At 34.7% G+C, this 17937-nt stretch overlaps 9 protein-coding genes across 9 annotated transcripts; 4 read left to right on the forward strand and 5 right to left on the reverse strand. All coding sequences in view use genetic code 12, as the record gives it.

Moving 5' to 3' along the window:
- Positions 1-1100: 1100 nt before the first annotated feature.
- Positions 1101-2870, forward strand: HST7 (mitogen-activated protein kinase kinase; the record flags this gene model as incomplete). The annotated part of the gene is made up of 1 exon (XM_712240.2): positions 1101-2870. The coding sequence occupies one exon, from the start codon at positions 1101-1103 to the stop codon at positions 2868-2870; it is 1770 nt and encodes a 589-aa protein (XP_717333.2).
- Positions 2871-3047: 177 nt separating this feature from the next.
- Positions 3048-5300, reverse strand: CAALFM_CR03910CA (uncharacterized protein; the record flags this gene model as incomplete). Its single annotated transcript, XM_712241.2, has 1 exon — positions 3048-5300. One exon carries the CDS (start codon positions 5298-5300, stop codon positions 3048-3050), a length of 2253 nt encoding a protein of 750 aa, XP_717334.2.
- A 577-nt stretch (positions 5301-5877) lies between these two features.
- On the reverse strand, positions 5878-7986 carry TPO4 (Tpo4p; the record flags this gene model as incomplete). The annotated part of the gene is made up of 1 exon (XM_712243.2): positions 5878-7986. The coding sequence occupies one exon, from the start codon at positions 7984-7986 to the stop codon at positions 5878-5880; it is 2109 nt and encodes a 702-aa protein (XP_717336.2).
- Positions 7987-9988: 2002 nt separating this feature from the next.
- On the reverse strand, positions 9989-11290 carry CAALFM_CR03930CA (uncharacterized protein; the record flags this gene model as incomplete). Its single annotated transcript, XM_712244.2, has 1 exon — positions 9989-11290. One exon carries the CDS (start codon positions 11288-11290, stop codon positions 9989-9991), a length of 1302 nt encoding a protein of 433 aa, XP_717337.2.
- A 512-nt stretch (positions 11291-11802) lies between these two features.
- On the forward strand, positions 11803-12903 carry CAALFM_CR03940WA (uncharacterized protein; the record flags this gene model as incomplete). The annotated part of the gene is made up of 1 exon (XM_704931.2): positions 11803-12903. One exon carries the CDS (start codon positions 11803-11805, stop codon positions 12901-12903), a length of 1101 nt encoding a protein of 366 aa, XP_710023.2.
- A 334-nt stretch (positions 12904-13237) lies between these two features.
- Positions 13238-14023, forward strand: CAALFM_CR03950WA (uncharacterized protein; the record flags this gene model as incomplete). The annotated part of the gene is made up of 1 exon (XM_712247.2): positions 13238-14023. One exon carries the CDS (start codon positions 13238-13240, stop codon positions 14021-14023), a length of 786 nt encoding a protein of 261 aa, XP_717340.1.
- Positions 14024-14101: 78 nt separating this feature from the next.
- Positions 14102-15799, reverse strand: CAALFM_CR03960CA (uncharacterized protein; the record flags this gene model as incomplete). Its single annotated transcript, XM_712249.2, has 1 exon — positions 14102-15799. The coding sequence occupies one exon, from the start codon at positions 15797-15799 to the stop codon at positions 14102-14104; it is 1698 nt and encodes a 565-aa protein (XP_717342.2).
- Positions 15800-16106: 307 nt separating this feature from the next.
- SEC22 (SNAP receptor) lies at positions 16107-16834 on the reverse strand (the record flags this gene model as incomplete). The annotated part of the gene is made up of 2 exons (XM_019475532.1): positions 16107-16723; positions 16801-16834. 2 exons carry the CDS (start codon positions 16832-16834, stop codon positions 16107-16109), a joined length of 651 nt encoding a protein of 216 aa, XP_019331077.1.
- Positions 16835-17207: 373 nt separating this feature from the next.
- Positions 17208-17936, forward strand: CAALFM_CR03980WA (uncharacterized protein; the record flags this gene model as incomplete). Its single annotated transcript, XM_712250.2, has 1 exon — positions 17208-17936. The coding sequence occupies one exon, from the start codon at positions 17208-17210 to the stop codon at positions 17934-17936; it is 729 nt and encodes a 242-aa protein (XP_717343.2).
- Position 17937: the final 1 nt, after the last annotated feature.

The following is a 17937-nucleotide window of genomic DNA, read 5'->3' on the forward strand; positions in this document are numbered from 1 at the left end:
AGCAACAAATTGCTGCATTATAAGACAAGCATCGTTATATTACTAACAATTGAAAGAATTTAGATGATAAGCCTTCATATTATCCATATTTAGCAGTTTAACGTGTTTTTCTGCATAAAAAAACAGTTTTCAAATGAACTTATTACTTACAAAGCCTTTGATGTAAGACATAAGAATATTTGAAAAAGTACCCTAACAAGAAACAATGAATTGCACTACATCATAGTGTCTTTATAGTGCCAAGATTGTAAATTTTAATACTGGAATCAATAGAGTTGTTTAATGTTTTCATTTATAAAGATGTGGGTTTGATAAAACTACAAGTATTTTTTTATCACAATTCTTAAACCAAATTGAAACAAAAATGGTACACTCTGACACGCTAAAGAATAAGGAAATGATACATAACAATATCATTTTTCATCAAGTACGTAAAACAGATATTCATTGTTTCCACTAAGAGATAATGTGTGGATGTTATGTGTATTTTTGAAACCATTGTAAAACAAGCACTAAATAGAATACATAAAAAATGCTGGTCGTAAATAGTTGTGAATACTTCCTAGGTTTAGGGATTGTAGAAAGAGGAGATAATGATAGTTATAGTTAAACAATGGTAGTGAGATATTGGAGAAGGTGTATAGGGGGGGAGGGTTCATAAATTGAATTTGTTGATGTTGAAATATAAGTTGCGACGAAGCCTGGTTCGCCCAATCAGGCCAGAAAGAATGAGAGACAGAATGAAAAGAAAAAATTGAGGATAGAACTCCCACAGGCGCTGCCACGAATGGTCGAAAGCGAACAGTAAAAAAAAAATACTGAGTGACAGAGAGAGAACAAGGCGTACATAGAAAATCAAAACAAACAAAAAGTTGTCCAAGTAGAAAAAAGAAAAAAGGAAAATTAAAGAAAACAATTTGTGGAAGTGTAATTATGTACAAAATGGCCAAAAGAAAATAATCAACCAAAAAAAAAAAAAAAAACGAAAGAAAACCCACACACACACATATACCACTCTTTATTTGAATATATTAATAATAAAATTATAATAACAGGTTTGCTTGTTCATTGTTTTTGCTCATTCATACTCCACCTCAACAATGACAAGAACAACTCGTATAGATACACAAGAAGCTACAAAGCATAAGGATTTACCACCAGTGCCTTCACCATTATCATTATCATCGAATCCAAATCCAGAATGCCTAATGGAATCCAAAAGTCTAGGTAGGAAGAACTTCAAAAAGCTTTCACTAGATGCATCTCCAGTCAAATCAACAAGCGGTAGCCTAAGGAGTTCTGATATGATGCTGATAAAGGAGCCGACTTCTTTACGACAAAAGAGACAACGCCCGCCACCTATACTTCATTTACCCACTGCATCTTCATCTGCTACGTCCACTCCAACATCCAATATAACAGGGTCTTCATCAGCTTCTTCTATACAATTTGCACAGAAATCCCCTGGGTCAGGTGTAATTGTGAGTCAAACATTGAGCCGACCTTCAAGTGCCGGAGGCATTCCATCTTCAGGTTACTCTTCATTGAACGTCAATCAAAGCAATAGGAATGTTGATCCAGATAATGTGGTTTCCACCGATATGATATTAAACCAAATATCCAATTTAGATTTAACAAGTATGAACCATCATCGCCAGCATTATCAAAATAGCCATCACCATCTTCCAACAACCAATCGTAAACGTCAAACTGTCATTTCCTCAATATCACCAACAAAATCATCAGCAGCATCATCTCTGTTGGAACCACAAATTCAACTGTTGCCAGCTTCATCGCAGTCTCCTATTGCCACTACCAGTTCATTAAAGTTAAACAATAAAGATTTGTTGACGTTAAAACAGTTGGGATCAGGAAACTCAGGATCGGTGCTGAAAATCTTACACATCCCCACCCAAAAAACAATGGCGAAGAAAATCATTCATATTGATCTGAAAAGTGTGATACAAACTCAAATCATCCGTGAATTGAGAATACTACATGAATGCCATTCTCCTTATATCATTGAGTTTTATGGAGCTTGTTTGAACAATAACAACACGATTGTTATTTGTATGGAATATTGTAATTGTGGATCATTAGATAAGATATTGCCCCTTTGTGAAAATAAACAATTCCCTACTTTTGTTTTGAAGAAATTATCGTTTGCCATTTTATCTGGGTTGACTTATTTATATACCACTCATAAAATCATTCATCGTGACATCAAACCAAATAACGTGTTAATGACTCATAAAGGGGAGTTTAAATTGTGTGATTTTGGTGTATCTCGAGAATTGACCAATTCATTGGCCATGGCCGACACTTTTGTCGGTACTTCTATGTACATGTCTCCAGAAAGAATTCAAGGGTTGGACTACGGAGTCAAGTCAGATGTCTGGTCAACAGGATTAATGTTGATAGAACTTGCCAGTGGCGTGCCAGTATGGTCGGAGGATGATAACAATAATGACGACGATGAGGATGACGAAGACGATGCCTATGTTAGGCAAGGATCTATAGCAGCAGAAAGAAACGGGCAAAATAGTCCAAGCAGAAGCAGAAAGAATAAACAAAAAGGAAATGGTTACAATTCATATAATGGACCAGAAGGTATATTAGATCTATTACAAAGAATAGTCAATGAAGATGCCCCTACATTGACAAACAAAATCAATCCTGTGACAAAGTTGCCATATGACAAATATTTGTGTCAATTTATTGATTTGTGTTTGATTAAAGATGATTCAGTACGAAAGACTCCTTGGCAATTACTTGAAGACAAAGAACATTTTTTCAAAGGGGTCGAAGAAGGTGTTTATGACAAAGAACACAAGAGCTGGGCGAAAAAGATCAGAAAATGCAAAGTGTAAACACAACTCATATACATATACAAAAAAAAAACGCATTTATGCATCATATATATATATGGATGTAAATATATACAATCTATCATTACAAAGCGGAAAATCAAAACAAGTCAATAAACTTAAACAACAGCTAATTTTTTTTCTTTACTAACCAACAATTTACCATCTGTACTATCATCTTTAAGCATTATCATCATTCACAGCTTTCGAAACTTCGACACCTTGTACTTTCTGACTATAACTATTACTAGGTTGTATTTTTCTTGTGTTTCGAATCTCATCCATTGCATAACCAGGAATCTTGATATTCCAATTCTTATCCAAATGTAGTTGAACATCTCTTGCCTCTATACTATCCACCTTTCTATGTTTTGCTAACCGACAAGCAAAACTTGTCACTGAATGAATAAATTCATCAGCCAAATCCAACAAAAATTCCTCCACATTCCCATCAATACTGGTCTTACCATCCCCTTCATCAACACCTATTGTATTTATCAAATCACCTAATTTTCGTTTATTTAAAACTCGTCCACTGGTACTAGAATCAATGACACCAGTGTCTCCTTCGATATCAAAAGTAGGCAATTTTGTGATCGCTGGTGTATCTAATAAAATACTCATAGGATTGGCAGCTCCTCCCGTCAAACTGGGTCTCGTATCATTGATACTATTAAATGTGGTGATTGTGGGCTGTTTTACATTAATAGAACTCGAAATTGGCAATGATGGGACAGACTGACGTGTAATGCCAGCCAAATTCAACGATGATCCAGATCGTGACCTTGATTGTTGTTGGGGAGTTCCTGAGCGTCCAGTTGTAGCACTATCTGTAGTAGTTGCAACAGGTGATGCAGACCGGGCAGTTACAGTGCCATTATTCTGAGCAGGAGTAGCAGCAACACTAGGACTCTTCGCTGTTCCGCTTCCAGGTTGTTGGGGAAGTGGCTTTTCTGATGTAGTTGCAGAAGGATGTCGACTCTCCAGTGGTAATGGTGGTTGGAATTGAGATTGCGGTGTAGAAGATGCCTGTCGACTTGGTGCCCTTTGTTGTAGAGCTGATCCAGTTCTCGAAGTTTGCGATGGTGTGGGTTGAGAAGCTCGAAATCCTGATGTAGCTGCCTGTGAAGCAACACCCGCTTGTGCTGTAGGTTGACTCTGAGGTGTTGGCCGAACAGGTAAAGGAGTTGGCGCCTGTGAAGGAGCTTGACCTTGAAGTGCACTTTTATTCGCATTTCTAAGTTGTTGTTGTTGCTGCTGCTGTTGTTGTTGCAGGTTGCCCATAAATTGTTGTTGTTGTGCAGCCTGCAACTGTGGCGAAAAGCTCTGTTGCTGAGGTGTTTGTCCAGCAGATTGCACTCCTTGTATTTGGTTTTGGTTTTGGTTTTGGTTTTGGTTTTGGTTTTGGTTTTGATTCTGGTTCTGGTTCTGAGCTGATTTTAGATTGTTATTCTGTTGCTGTTGCTGTTGCTGTTGTTGCTGTCGCTGTTGCAATTGTCTCTGTTGTTGTGCTTTAGCTTGAAGAACCAACTGATTTCTAATATAAATCCCTACTTTTTGATACTGTTGGAACTTTGCCTTGCATTCAATTATTTCTTTATCAATCTGTTGAATTTGCTCTGGAGTAACATTTCCTGTTTTCTTTGTTTGTTCCAACAACTGAACCCTCCTTTGAACTTCAGTGAGTTTTTGTCTAATTTGATTGAACCTTTCCATTGTTATATTACTATTAGCAATAGGCACACCGTTTATTTGTCCAGGTGCTGCACCATTTGTACCTACTATGGCATTGTTTCTGATCACATTATTTTGATTCATTTGTTGGACATTTTGTTGCACTTGTGGTTGTGGAGTTGGATTTGATTTTTGAGCTTGAAATTGCTCTGGCGGTGACTGTTGTGTCATCAAAGGTGATTGTTGTCGCATAGGTGTACCAACATTAGTCTGTTTTTGTTGCATCATTGGGGATTGAAGCATCATATTGGGAGACTGTTGCTGCATCATAGGCGTACCAACTTGGTTATTGCTCATAGCATTGAAATTCTCATTGTTATTCATTTGTGCTAGTGCCTGTGCTTGTGCTTGAACAGCTTGAATTTGTCGTTGATGTTCTGTTAAATTTCTTTGCTGTTGAGTCTGCTGTTGAGTCTGTTGTTGAGTGCGTTGCTGCTGCTGCTGCTGCTGTTGTTGTTGTTGCTGTTGCAACCTGTTTTTTTGAGCTTGATATCTTGCTAATAATCTTCTGATATTTTCAGCACGATTAAAATGCTGCTGTCTTTCGGCCTCATTGGTAGAATTCTTGGCCTGATCATAAGCGGTTCTCATTGCAGTCACCAATTGGGCCAATTGCTGTGGTGGTATATTTTGTAAATTGATTTGCTGTTGAGGTTGTTGGCCATTATTGGCACTTTGATTCTGAGATCCATTATTCATTCTTGCACTGGAGTATTAAACCGTTGGTAGATTAAATGGGGACCGTTATATGTTTATGTATAAATTTATATATGGGTATTGGGTTATTCTGATTAAATCCTATGATACGATTCTTATTGGAAAATAAAAGGTCAACAATAAATTCAGTAATATCGCAATAGCTGTTTGCAGTATAGTACGTTGAGTCAATAAAGATCTGATCTATTCTATTACTTTTTTCAATCTTATCGTTGATGAAGATTTCAATTAAAAATAATAGGTTTTTTTATTTTCCGAGATTTTTTTTTTCTGCTTTGTTTTTTTCTTTCTTGCAACAGACTTTGTTGGCTGAAGGTTTTGGTTATTTTCATGCTACCCACCATAATTTCAAAAATAATGATAAGCAATTAACATCATTCAAAGCAATAGTCTTGTTACATCTTATAAAATTAAAGATTGTTACCTTTTTTGAAGAATTAGATGCAATAAAAATGCTTAGAACTACGATTTTAAAAAACTAAAATAAATGTTTAGTATTAAACCAAATTTCTATCAATTAAATATTTTACTGAAGGTATAAAAGTTATTAGTGACATGTTCACACTTTTTCAGCAACAGCTTTCTCGGATTCTGATGACATTTCAAGTTCGACAGCGGAACTATTAACAGATTGTTCTTGTGTTCTATTTGTGTTTTTCTTTTTGGCATCAGCAGCAGCTTGCAATTCCTTTTGTTCTTCCAATTTCTTGAAATAAGCAGCATAACCAAACTTACTTCTTGCTCTAAGATGCGGACCAAAGTATCCAAACACATATGGAACGGGAACCATGGCCAAAGCAATGAATGCAAAAAGAGATCCTGCCCAGCCTATACCCAAATTCTCAAAACATTGTACTGTGAAAAGAGGAAAAACAGATGCCAATGTGTATCTTAATAAATTATTGGCTGCAATAGCAGAAGCAACGTAAATTGGAGGGAATGACATGGAAAAGTACAGCACGACTGAAAAAAACACCAAGATTAATCCATAACCAAAAAACACGCCACTAGCTGTTGGTGCCATCCAATGAATCGATTCGCTTCTTCCACTCCATCCCAACCAAAACAATGCAATTGGCAAAAACGGTGCTCCAATTTTACCGTTCAACAACTTTTTCTCTGGCACACCCCAGATAAAGTTACCATCTGCATCACGTTTACCACGAGATCCATCTGGATTCTTTGGGAAGAAGATAGTCTTATCTAAAATGACATACGTCACTACACCAAGGAACAAACCGATTCCAACTGAAATGAAAGGCAACCCAGAAATACCAAGGTCCATATGATGAACACCTCTAAAAATGACTGGGAAAGCCTCAAAGAATCCAAACAACACTGCAAACACAAAAGAGATGTACACCGATAACACTAGCACAATTGGCTCTTCAATGAGCAACTTCAAAGGCATAAATAAATTGAATTTGATAACTTTTTTAACAAAAGCAATATTCAATTTTGGTACTTCCACTTTCATGCCTCTTTTTTGCGCCTTTCTTGCTAAAATGATAGGTTTGTAAGTTTCAGGAAGAATGATAGTAAATGGCCACACTGCACCGAAAAACATCAATAACACCCAAGCAGAAGCCCATTGCCAACCTTTATATTCACCAGCAAACCCACCAATAATTGGCCCTAACACTGGACCCAAAAAGGGACATAAACAGAATAAGGCAACTGCAAAAGATTGTTCCGCAGGGTTAATGGCCCAACAATCGGAAATTGTACCACTGGCGACAGCCAAAGCTGGACTCGAAAAAAACCCACAAAAGAAACGCAACACTAATATAGTCTCAATGTTTTTTGCCAATCCGACACCCATGGTAAACAACATGGCTATTGGTAAGGAGAACATGTACAATGGTTTACGACCAAACACTTCGGATAAGGGGCCCGATAAAGCTGGACCAAATGCTAAACCAAGTAAATAAAATGTAAGCCCAGCAAGACACAATTCTTGTGAGGCACCAAATCGCTTCATTATTTCCGGGACACTACCAGTGTACATCGAAGAACCCAAAGAACACACAAGACATAATATAGCTGCAGTGTAAGTAATCATCCATTTTTTCCATTTTGGCCAATTATGTGGATTGTCTTTATCATCTGGTCCATCATACAGTAATTCGTCGACGGTATAAATCTTTTCTTTGTCAAACGTGGTGCTACTTGAAGAATGAGGATGAATAAATGATTCTTCTTCTTTAATCTGCTCTTCAGCAGCAGCCTCAAGCGATTTATGAGATTTAATTCTCTCAATTGTATATTCTCTGTTTAATCTGTTTTCTTCCTCTTCTTCTTCTTCGTTGTCGCCATCAATACCAGAAAAATTCTTAGGAACGGAGCTATCCGAATCGTCGTTTGAATCACTTATTGGATTCGCACTATATTCGTGTCCCTGAACGGTACTATCGTCATCTCCTTGGGGACTGACATTGGTAGCAGCGGTATGATGATTATTGTTGGTTTCATCAGTATTTATACCTTGATTGTCTTTTTCGTGGTCAGTAATGTCGATGTTTGGTGACACCTGACTATCCATTTCATCAGCAGTTTCGTAAACAGATGACTCTGTGTTGGACGAATATGACTGTCTTGTTTCGGATGTTGTTAAAACCGCTTGTCTAAGTTGAGATTCTTCCTCTTTTGAAGTCCCAAAAAAACCCATACTGAAAGCACTTTTACCTCTTGATCTGTTGTTATATAGCAATATTTATAAAGGAGTAAGTAGTATTAAAAAGTCTTTATTCAATCTTTGACAGAAACTAACTAAAACAAAAAGTGGTATGTGATGGGGAAATAAATTAGGAAATATATTCTTTAAAAAAAGACCAGTAAAAGGAAAATCTTAAACCTATAAAAGCTTTTCAAAAAATGGAATCCAATTACAATTTATATAAGTTCACATCTATTGTTGTTGTTCTGTCAATTGTCAATTGAACGGCATCTCGGAAAGCAGAAACTTTACCAAACAAGAATAAAGGAAATAAAACTGAAAATTAGGTTACAATGACACATAGAGGACCCAAATGAGAATTTTTTTTTCGTTCTTGTTTGGGCTTACTAATTTTATGTCCTACATCATCGGATTTAAAGCAAATAGTTACACAAAGCTCTTAGTGGAGTTTTACTAGAGTTTTATGAGTGGGTAATAATAACAAAACTCAATTATCATAACCCTTCTTCTCCTCAATTCTAGTTATAAATAGAGTATTCTAACCCCCCACCCACCCTTTTTTTTGCTCCTCCTCATGACATGAGCTTTGTTAGCAATGAAATTAACATTATTCGAAAGCAAGCATGGAATATTCGTATGTTAAAAAGAGGTGTGCGTCAAACAAACCAAAATCCAGATCAGCTTCAACAATGAACTTTAATGCAGCAGAATTGAAATAGAAAGTCTAGCCAAAATGAAAAGTAAATGGTTCGATTTTTTGTGATTGTTTACCCGTCTAATACATCGAAAATTATTAACACACGGACACAAACACACCAAGAAATTTGTGCGATAACCGCGGCAACGGCTGCTGTATCTGTCGCATTGCATGGTAGCTCTGTAAGTATCTAGGTGGTACGAGTGTTTTTATGTCTACTTTCCTTTCGGAATGTTAAACATGATAGACAATGTGTGAGCATGATTCAATAATCAGTTAACTTCTAATTGTATTACAGTTGCTTTTCGATCTAGACTTCGGATTAATCGAATTAAGATTTGGTCTTCCAAACAATTCGGGTTTTTCCTATTACCTTTTGCCCAGAATTTTTTTACTTCGCTAGAAAAGTAAAATTCAAAAAGAAAAGAAAGAAATGGAACAACGATTTATAACTAAGGTAAACTATCAGTGTTCAAGAATTACAAGTTAACTTTATTAAACAATCAATCAGAAGAGATCATAAAAAACGACAAGAAAAAAAAATGGAAGTCTTTTCAAATACCAATGAATAACTTTGTGAAAAAGATTCATTATGGTGCACTTCCATCGGACATAAGATATAGATAACACATTCAAATAATTGATGTGGCTGTACAAATAATTTTATTGCTTGTAAATCTCGAAATTGGTTTCTACATCCACTGAAACTAGTGGGGCTTCACCGTCACGAAACAGTAACGATAAGAATAAGGATAGGGACCGTTTTGGCTTCCTTAACATGTATTCAATGTGATGTAGGCTGTGCACTTTTGTTTGTATTATCATTACACCAAACCGAGTTTGAATTTTTTGATTCTATTATTTGAACATAACGAATACCGATCTGGCAATCTGTTCTGTGCAACTGTAGACGCATCGGATATAACCAAAAAGATACACAAATTGAAAAAAACAACTTATACTGAAATGTCCGATAAGTTATAACCTGGATAAGGCTTAGCATTTTTATTGCTACTACTAAACTAGTAGGTTGGTGTTGCTAGATAAATTTGTTTATTAAAATCTATTGAGGAAATACATACATCAAAATGACGGAGTTTACATGTAGAACTGCTAGAGATAAGCAAACTCAAACTATAAACTAGTATTTTGTACAATGTCGTGCTATTATTCTCTTTTGTTGTTTCATTAGGTGTACAATATGAGGCTTGGTTTTAACTCCGAGCTTACCCATACTGAATTTGCCACCTACACGAAGTGATACCAATGGCTGTCGTATTCTGGACAACTTTAAACCTAATCGAGTTTGTCAAGACTATACTTCATACTACCACCATAATATGCCTTGGCTCGAATATATCCAAACGTAAAATTGCATGCAAATATAATTAATATAAATGCTAACATAAACAAGTAAAATTTTAAACTTAAAGGTTCAATTAATGAGTTGATGATCATTCCAATAATCTCAGCACTCATAATGGAAACGTTACTTAATTTGTAAGGGTCCTGTTTCATACATTTCTCAAATTTTTGACATTTGGATACCAATAATGGGACCAAGTTATCCTTGTCGTCACAGCCATTATGATAGTACGATCGACGACAGGACTCAATGCTGATAATCAAATTCGTTTGTTGTTCCTCTATTTTGGTTTTGATGTCTGTATTTATCGTTCGAAATAAACAATAAACAAGATATACACCATATAACGAAGCAATGAAATTTATCAACATTTGTAAGTAGGACATCAATAGATAGGGGACTCTTTCTATTGGAGATATATTATGCTGCCAAGGAGAAGGTAAAAGTATTTGATTGTTACGTTTATACTCTTGTAAATATAACTGATGCTCCTCTAATTGTTGTTTGTATTGTTGCATCTGCAAATTTCTTTGCTCGTGTTCAAGTGATTGTAAATTGTTGTTAGAAGGTGGCGACGGTACTGATTCATCTTTATTGTAATAGTAATAGTGATGGTGATGATTATGGATAGTCACTGGCTGTTGATAATTGCTATGTAAATCTTGATAACCACCTAACAGCTGACCCAGTGAAATTCCATCACTGTGGAATAAAAACGAGTCTATATTGCTTGGCTGAAATGTACTGCTATTGGTTTTTCGTGTAATCAATCCATTGCTTTTCATGGGTTTGAATGAACTAGTGTCATATTCATAATCAACAGAAGATGCACTTTCAGTTTTTGAATCAGATTGTTCCGAAACAGTGGGCGGAGGCATTAATAGTAATGGCTTTTTGATTGCAAGTTTTGCCCCCATCAACGTAGGAGATAGTAAAGAAAACAACCCATCTTCCCGACGTTCTTCTTCGTTATTAGTATCATTGTCGTCTTCTCTTTTATTTGCGTAGTTATCACTTGCGACGTGATCTATCTCAAAAGTTGTATCATCTATATCCATGTGATTCGACAACTCACCTGTATCATCAATATCCATAGGATCATCAAAACTGGAGTCGTATACCTCTTCAATTTCCAAACCTCTTCTATCATTTGATCTCTCATTTAATGACAAAGACAGTAGAAGCATTCCATCATCAATATCGTTATATACATTGGTAACATGACTAGGCATTAAGAATAGACCATTAATTGTAAGTGAAAACCTAAAAAACGACAATAGTAATGAAATTACCTTTGAATTTTCTCTGTTTCATACAGGGCGAAAAAAAAAAACAACAACCTAAAAAAAGGTTTAACAAAGATTGTTCTAAAAACTTACACTATTGAATGGAATGGCTCCAGTCTTAATAACGCATTTTTTTGTAACCTGTTTAATATAATTTTTTTATATTAATAAACCTTAATTGTATACATTAATTATACCTAGTCTTTTCCTGCTCGTAAAGATATAATAGAATAAATATTGCTTAAGCATGAAGAGTGTTCATTGTTATTTTCTCTTTTTTCTCACATAGTTACAGCGCTACCAGTAACCCCTTCTAACAAAAAATCAACTTCTTCCTTTTCCCAATTATCTATGCTTCTAATGGAACCGAGAAAATTTCGATGCCTTGAACTCATCTCATCAATACTCTGTTCAATTTAGTATATCATAGTCACACCAATTATCTTCAAAAACAAACCATGGCATCTAAAAGAAAAAGAAAGGAAAAACAAAAAGATTTTGCTAAAGCAAAATTAAAGGTTGGTAAAACTGCTCAAAAACCAGATAATTACACTGATACCTCATTCAAATCAAAAACTATCTCTTTACCCAATCAATCTATTGCGTCGAGTTCTAACTATGGTGCTAGCTCAGGTGCTTCAAGATCATCATTATCAACAGGTCCCTCCTTGGCTGTGTTGACTCATCAGTTATCATTAACCAAACATCATTCTTCCAATACAAGAAAAGAAGTCTTAAACTATTTACAAACTCATTTACCCGAGAACCCTTCATATTACAAGAATATAATGACAAGTATCTTACCGCTAATCTTAGATGAGGACAAGGAAGTACGAAAAGCTTTAATGAGTCTACTTTCGGCAATTTTTGCAAAACAACCTGGATTAATTGATTTGCATTTACGATCGACTATACTATTTATTTTGTCGGCCATGAGTCACATTATACCCAATATTCGAACCACCAGTACTCATTTCTTAAGAATTATTGTTGAGAATAGTCATGGAAATTTGATAAATTCCTATTTTGTCAAAATAATGAGAAACTGGTTTGTTTTAATGGGTTGGAGTTTAAATGAACAAGATTCAAAACAGTTAAGTATGGCTGTGACAACTCTTAGTATTACAGCTATGAATGCTAATTCCAAACAAGCAAGAATTGGCCATTTGCAGAATTTGAATAAATTTTTACTGAAAACTTTACAGCATGACCAAGATAAAGATAAGAATAAAGATATGAAACTAAATATCACTATTCATCCCCAAAGTTACAAATATTTATTAACAGATACAGTGCAGCCATATCAACCTTTGAAATTATTTGTCAAGGAATTTAAGAGTGAAGGTAGTGGGTCTAATGGATCGGGGATTTCAATGTTGGATTTGAATACTATATCCACTGAAGATTTAGATACAAGGAAAAAAATCATGAACGATGTCTTTAAACCATTAATGATTAAAAATTTAAACACATTTGTTAAAGAAGGTGGTGAGATTGGTAGAGAAGCCAACAATTGTATAAGTATTGTTACTCAAGCATGTACATCAAGTAGTGAATAAAGAGATCAACTAAATCACTTTCTGAAGCTTGCTGCTATTATCTTTGTAGACTTTAGAAATAAAACAATGCTCTGACAAACTCCTGATAAGAGAAGGTCAATAAGTTAATTTATATGAATAGCTGATCGTAGTATGGTTCTTTCTGTTAGGGTTATTGCTTTAAATAAGCCAACAACCACATACAATATATTGGGGTAAACAATGAAAGCAAAAATAAAAAGTCGTCTTTAGCCTATGAGATGCAAAACTCTTACGACACACACAAAAATTTTTTTTCAGCCCATGTCCAGTTTTATTTCTAAATCACTTTTGACTCAAAGAAACTTACCTTACGATGTTTAGATCTGTGATAGCCCAACAACGATTTGTTCTTCCAAGATTGGCCATTCACCCAAGAATACTGCGCTCAATTCTTTTTTGCCCATCAAACTCTTTCCATTCCTCATCACAATGCTTGGCCAAAAGAAAGAATAAGAAAAGTAGCAATAAAAACGACGAAGAATTAGATTCTTCAGAAAAAGCTGATGAAAATGCCGAAGTTACTATTGATTTTCAGAAAGTTACATCAAATTTTGATAATGTTTTGTCTAAATTCAATAAGGCAGCTACAGATATCAAGTTGGGTAAGCTCAATCCTAAGATTTTTGACAATTTGGAAGTTAACATTGGCAACCATGGACATGAAGAATTGGTCCCATTTACATCTGTTGCACAAACTTCTGTAAAAGGAAGAAACTTTATTATCAACTTGTTTGATGCTGGTTACGGTAAACATGTCATCAACTCCATTATAGGATCAGGATTGAATATGAGCGGTACTATTGACCCTACTAATAAATTTCAAATTAAAGTACCTATTCCAAATATAACTACAGAGACTAAACAAGAAAATATCAAACAATTGAAAGAAATTTTCGAAAATCTTAAGAATAATCATAAATCAAATTCTTTAAATTACGTTAGAAGTGAAGCTAGAAACAAATTTCAATCATCATTAAAACATAATAAAATTAGTGATAGTCAACACCAACTTTTGAAGAAATTAGAGACTTTACACAAAACTTATGTAGATAAGTTAACTGATGCATTCAAGCAAGCTGAAAAAAGTATTCTTAAATAGTTCTATAAATTTGCCTATATGTATATATGTGTCTGTGTGTGTATGTGTCTGTGTGTGTATGTGCCTGTGTGATATTTGTTATATAGTAACAAAAAGCCGGGCATGGTTCTTTTTACACCACCTTATAATTTGAGAACTTATCTGTATTAATTTCTTAGATGTGATTGTTTCCTGTTCACTTGAACGTTCAATGATGCAGTAGAACTCATAGTATTTGTCCATAAGCATGAAGCCAGTTATATCCCTATCCTGCAAATATGTCAACTTTTTGTAGTTCAAATTGTTATCATGTTTAATAATTTTTGCTTGACTGACCTTCAACTCATTATAGCACTTCAAAAATTGAAAACTGGAAAACTCGTGCGTAGGTAATTCACTCATCACAAACTGATTTAATCTAATGTCCTTATAAATAAAGTGCTTAAACACAAATGGCACCTCAATGCTTAATGGTATGCTCAATTCATTAATCAACTTAACGGCTAACTCTTGCTTGTTATTCAATTTAGTGCAGATTTCATTGGCTGACAATTTTAACGCATCAAAAGAGTTTTTGCTGCCGCTTATCAACATCAAAACCAAATCCTGCCACTGCCGAACAAACACATAAAGAAACCCATGATCATTAAAGGTCGGCATGCACAAGGGTAACCACAAATCTTCATCTTGTTGGCTTTGATTCTTTAACAACGAATGTATTATGAATAATAACATGTTTAGATCTTTGTTTGGCAAGTTATGTTGTTTAGGATGCAAATAATTTAATATTTTCCCATTACCAGAAAGCAATATTGTAAATAGCACATCCTCATTGTTAGTGTTGACAATACTATTTAGTTTGGACCTTAATGTATGTCTGATCTTAACACTTTCTCTTGACAATGGTAATAATACTTGACTTGTGTATAATCCAAAAGTGGAATCTTGAGTTCTATCGCTGGTGTTTGGTATTCCATAAGTTAAATTAAGACATAATTCATCCAAGTTTTCGAAATCCAAAGGACTTAGTATTCTTCTAAGATCGTAGTTTAATCGATTATTAAAGTGCTTATCAATTACAGATTTCGATAGTATCCCAATCAAATAACAATACAAAGTATCTAATTGCAAATGCACACTTTCCACAGTTTCAAACAGAAGTTTCGATATTGAGATTAAAATTATGGGACTTTTATTGACCGCCACGATTTTTAAACCTTGGCCAAGTTCAAGCACTTGTAATTCTTGATTAAAATTTTCTTGGAAACTAGAAACTATTGTGGTGAGAATCCCCATATATCCTATCACAATATCATCAGATCCGTTCATCGAATATATCGGTTTGCCAGCACTGGAGAAGATAAAAAAATGTTTCAATTTGTTGTTAAATTGAGCCTTATCGTCACCTTTCAGAATGCTTATGTATTTTGTAAAAAAATCCATGTTGGATAGTTCACTGTCTAATGTTTGAAAACAATTCAGAAATTTAAAGGATCTTGAGCCAGTACCACCCGTCTTGATGGAAGTGGGGTTGATATCATGTCGAATACTTGGTAGATCATTTAAATCTGCAATGTATTCTGACATCCCAGATGTGGATATTATGCTACGCCCATCAAATTGTTGTGAGTCAACTGGTGAGGAAGGAAGATATGGTGATTCTCTAATAGATCGTATTTCCAGACTGGCAGTTTCGTATGAAACCGCAGTTGTTGGTCCAGTCGCAGAAGCCTTCGTGGTTTGAGGCACTAACAAAGAAGACTTGTCGGGAACATTTAACGTTTTTGGAAATGACATGTAAACAAGGCAAATATGTAATTGAACTTCTAAACTATTTTCTGAGCTGATAGCTCTTCTTTCTATTTTTATTTTATCGTTGCTTGGTGTATGTGCATGTTCTTTAATTTTGGCTGTCTCTTTTTTTTTTTTCTCTACCAGTATTGTTGTATTTTGTGATAAGGGTAACCAACTACTACGATGTGCGGTTATATTATAATCACTTACAATACGAGTGAAAATGTAAATTTGTTATCAAAGTAGTAATATTTCCATTGTCAACGAACTACAATCTAACTATAACCATTTGCCTTTCTTATATTAATACTTATCTTCTAAAAAGTACGTAGTAAACCATAAAAACAAAAATCAAACCAGCACCAACGATTGGAATATACTGTCTCAACATTGCTTCAAAATTTATTCTTTGGGCTCTTCGTTTATATTTCAAGGAATCTTGCTTCAACGAACTTGATAAATCACTCATTTTATCCAAAGAATCGCCCCTATATAATAGATCTTCGATATTCTTTGTCATGACCTTTTTAACATCAATTAAATCATTATTCAATTTGTCCAAATTAGATTGAGCACGTTGATCTTGATAAATTTTCTTTGTTTTTTGTAAAAAATTATCAAAGGAGTTGAACCCATAAGGTCTGGCTTTATTACTTAAAGCTTCGTTACCATGACTGTTGAAAAACTCATGAGAAATTTCCAGCAAATACGAAAATGCCAATTTTTTGGGGTAACTTTTGTTACATATACAGATATAAATAATGGAATTGTCAATTAAATAATGAATTGTGTACAAATCACCAGATTCTATACTAGCTTTTGTTTCTGAATTCGGGGTAATCCTAGAAATCAATATTTTGCATTTCTTCTTTTGATCTGTTAAATTTGGATTATTTTCATCGTCCACTGATCCACATAATGGAAGGGCTGTATTTAATAGTTAGTAAATATAAAAACATCAATGCAAAGATAAATTAAATAAAAAAGTTGACCCAATTACATACCATCATATCTATAAATCAATGTAGATTCGACCATGTTTTATGAGTGTAGAAATTATTGGAGGTGGGATTCAATATAAGAAATTAAACAACACTGTGTTTTTTTTTTGTTTGTTTGTCTCTTTGTCTTTCTCACTCTCAATGCCCCGACTCTTAACTTCTTGGTGCGAACTTCTGTGTACTACTACTAATAATGTCGTCTAAGACAAAACTTAATTTACAAGAGAGAGAGAGACAGAAAGAAAACGACAGAAGAAAAAAAAAATTGCTTCTTCATCTATCAAAAGTAATGGATCATTAAGTCTTCCTTTTTTTTTTTGCAAATATTCAAATCATTAGTATTCCTTTTATATTGAGATTATACCCCAGGTCATATATATACATACATAACTATTTAGAAAAACATTCATATGGACCTATCTAATTTATCAAACACTTTGCCTCTGGATAATACTAGACCGGGAAACACAACCGCTGTGCATAGTTCTACTCCCATCTCAAATATCAACCAAGATTTAACTAATCACTTCAAGGATGCTGCCAAGTCAGTTGCTTCGTTATACAATATATCATTAAACAACACAGTTGATAACAATGTCAATAACAGGAATATCAAGACAGAATTTGCTAATGCTGCCAAGGCGGTCGCGTCATTATATAAACTAGGACAATCATCACAGCAGACCTCATACACAAAGGGATATCTACAATGTCTTGACGATTTATTGGCTGTTTTGACGAATAATGAGGATATTGAAGACTGGGTATTGACGAGAAGAATTGAATTAATGAATCATATGACCAATCCGAATAGCAAACCACCGTCAAGTGGTGACGCAAGTCAACATTCTGAATCTGACCCTTTTAGTATCCCACACGACTACGAATTTACCTTTAACCTGGATATGAAACCACCTACCCATTTTAGACCTAGTATGCCGCCTCTTTCAGTTCAGCATAACTCAAAGCAAAGAGCGTCCATTGGAAATCATCACTTAAAGCACAGTAAAAAAATACCTTTTTCTGAAGACTCGATAATGGTTGATGATAGTGATAACGAGGACAAAGAGGTCAAGCAACAACAACTATACCCCAAATATCTTAAGGAAAGTCCTTTGAAAAAGAAAAGGAAGATATGAG

The sequence above is a fragment of the Candida albicans genome, chromosome R (genome assembly GCF_000182965.3).
Source record: "Candida albicans SC5314 chromosome R, complete sequence".
Taxonomy (NCBI): Eukaryota; Fungi; Ascomycota; class Pichiomycetes; order Serinales; family Debaryomycetaceae; genus Candida; species Candida albicans.